General features: G+C 46.9%; 1 protein-coding gene across 1 annotated transcript in view; it reads right to left on the reverse strand.

Annotated features, from left to right (window-relative positions):
- LOC310803029 (uncharacterized protein) overlaps positions 1-2,111 on the reverse strand; it is a gene marked incomplete at both ends in the record, with an annotated part of 16,464 nt that extends 14,353 nt beyond the window's left edge. The window contains one exon of the mRNA XM_083667667.1: positions 2,031-2,111. Coding sequence (XP_083523793.1) covers positions 2,031-2,111 — 81 coding nt within the window. The remainder of the gene's footprint in view (positions 1-2,030) is intronic.
- Between the last annotated feature and the right edge of the window lie 354 nt (positions 2,112-2,465).

The raw sequence follows: 2,465 nt of genomic DNA on the forward strand, positions 1-2,465 counted from the left end.
TCATACTGAGAAGTGTCAAGCCACAAGGTTTACTGAGGCATGGATACAGCCCTGTGGTGCCACAGAATACACACCTACACACACACACGCAAGCATGCACGCACACACACACACACACACACACACACACACACACACACACACACACACACACACACACACACACACACATACATACACACATACCACACGCTCTCTCTAAAACACTGCGGCACATCAGTCAGGCTCAGCGGTTGGTCACACAGGTTTCAGAATTAATAAGAGTGTAAAATCCAAGTGGCAAACAGCCAAGTCTCTGCAGGACGACTCAGGCTGAGAGCATTCTGCCGGCTGAGATGTTTTAAAGGGCTAGGAAGTAGATTTTCAACTTATTCAAGATAATTAACGATAACGACACAGTACTGTATTTAACTACAGTACTGTAAAACAACCTACTGTTTATGAGTCCGTACACACTTCTATAGCCATATTGACAGACACACACAGAAGTACACACACATGTCCAGAGACACGCATGCACACACACACACACACACAGAGAGAGAGAGATAGAGAGAGAGAGAGAGAGAGAGAGAGAGAGAGAGAGAGATGTATATTGATAAAGTAGTAACATGAAGCTACGGTCCATGTTTTAACCCTCTATAATTAGCTCCAGGTGGTGATTCAGTACAAGCTACATTAACAATCTCCTTGGCTGCCGAAAAAAGCTGACCACGCTGACATCTCAGGCCAAAGGCAGCCATGCTGTGCATCATTGAGCATCCCTCTCCACCTCTCCCATCATCACGCTTCTCATGTCCTACAGTGAAGTGGAACAGTACCACTTTAAACTAATAAAAAACAAACACCATAGAAACAGCCACCCGGTCAGACGTTAGCGCCGTGCGCTAGCCATAGGAGTCAGATACCGGAAATGATGGAATGCTCAAATCATAGTTCCGATGTCAGTTACCAGCTACCGAGATCCCACACATTCAGACCACCGCTCAGACAAAATAACTACCTGAATCCGTCACGATGTTTAACCCCCACACACACATCAGCACCAATCACGATCCAGACCTGTTACTATTGTATAATACCAACCTCTCTTTAGAGTCGGCTCCTTCTAAGGCTCTCTGGCAGGAAGCCTTAGACAGTACGTCTGGCTCACACTGTAAGTCTCTTCTGGTGAAGCTTCAGTCTCATTCATAATGAATAACATTCAATATTCATGTTATATTTATTCCGTGGAAGAAAATGGGACGCTTCCTTCACGAGGCTACAGTCTCTCCAGAGAGGCACACTCTAATTAAAAAGAGAACTGTATTATAATTCTATTCTAGATTTGTGTTTCTATCTCTAGAATACTACATTAAAATTATATTTCGGTAGACTAGAGCGCCCTGTGTATTCACATCTAGTAACTTATCTCTACGCTAATCTGGTCAGTCAGTTCTTTTCTAACCCCATCAGCAGCCTCAGCAGTTGTCCACTCTCCTTCCCTGCAGCCAGGGCTACAGTGGGGTCTCTCTACAACGACAAACAACAACTAATCCACAGAGACATTTAACCAGGCGGAATCATCCCCTTGGTGAAGGTGGTGGTGGTGTGTGTGTGTGTGTGTGTGTGTGTGTGTGTGTGTGTGTGTGTGTGTGTGTGTGTGTGTGTGTGTGTGTGTGTATGTGTGTGTGTGTGAGTCTTTGTGTGTGTGTTTCAGTGAGGAAAATACATTCTGTCCTCCTTACTACTCATCTACCCTGAACTCAAAAAAGTCAAAGTGAATATCTAAGTAGACATGGGAAAAATCAATTTCCACCGTGATGCAGTGCCATTTCATCAGTTCTAAGTACTCCAGCCTACAGTATATCTGGTTCAGTGACAGCTGCTTGCGGCTACCCATACAGCACTGTAGCTGACGAAAATAGATGGTCCCCAAAAACTATAAAAGCCTGTATCCCGTCCCATCACCCTCTGTGACCCCCCCCCCCCACCCCCCCCATCCCCCCATCCCTCCATCCCTTCCCTCCATCCCTGCCCAGCCTCCTCACCTGCTCCGCAGCCTCTGGGTCCAGGTGAGTGTCCAGGAGAGGAACAGTGAACTGGATCTTCCTGGGGCTTCCTGTCTCCATGGTGGCAGTGTCAGCCGCTGACAGTGAGAGGAGAACCAGGGAAGAGTGGAGTAAAGGGAGCAGGAGGAGGAGGAGGAGGGTGGGGGGTGGGGACTCTGTATAGAGGTGGCTGAGGAAGGGGAGGGGTGCAAGCACTGCAAGACTGTCTCTCTCTCTCTCTCTCTCTCTCTCTCTCTCTCTCTCTATCTGTCTATCCCTGGCTTTCACACTCACACTTCCTTTTTCTTCCTGTTTTTCTTTTTCTTTCTTTCTCTTTCTCTTGTTCTTTCTTTAGCTTAGCAGTCTCGTATATTCCAGCTCTCCACTCTTCTTTCTCTCTTCCTCCGTTCTTCTGCCGGCTCCCGTTAGATTAGT

The sequence above is a fragment of the Argentina silus genome (assembly GCF_951799395.1).
Source record: "Argentina silus genome assembly, chromosome: 4".
NCBI lineage: Eukaryota > Metazoa > Chordata > Actinopteri > Argentiniformes > Argentinidae > Argentina > Argentina silus.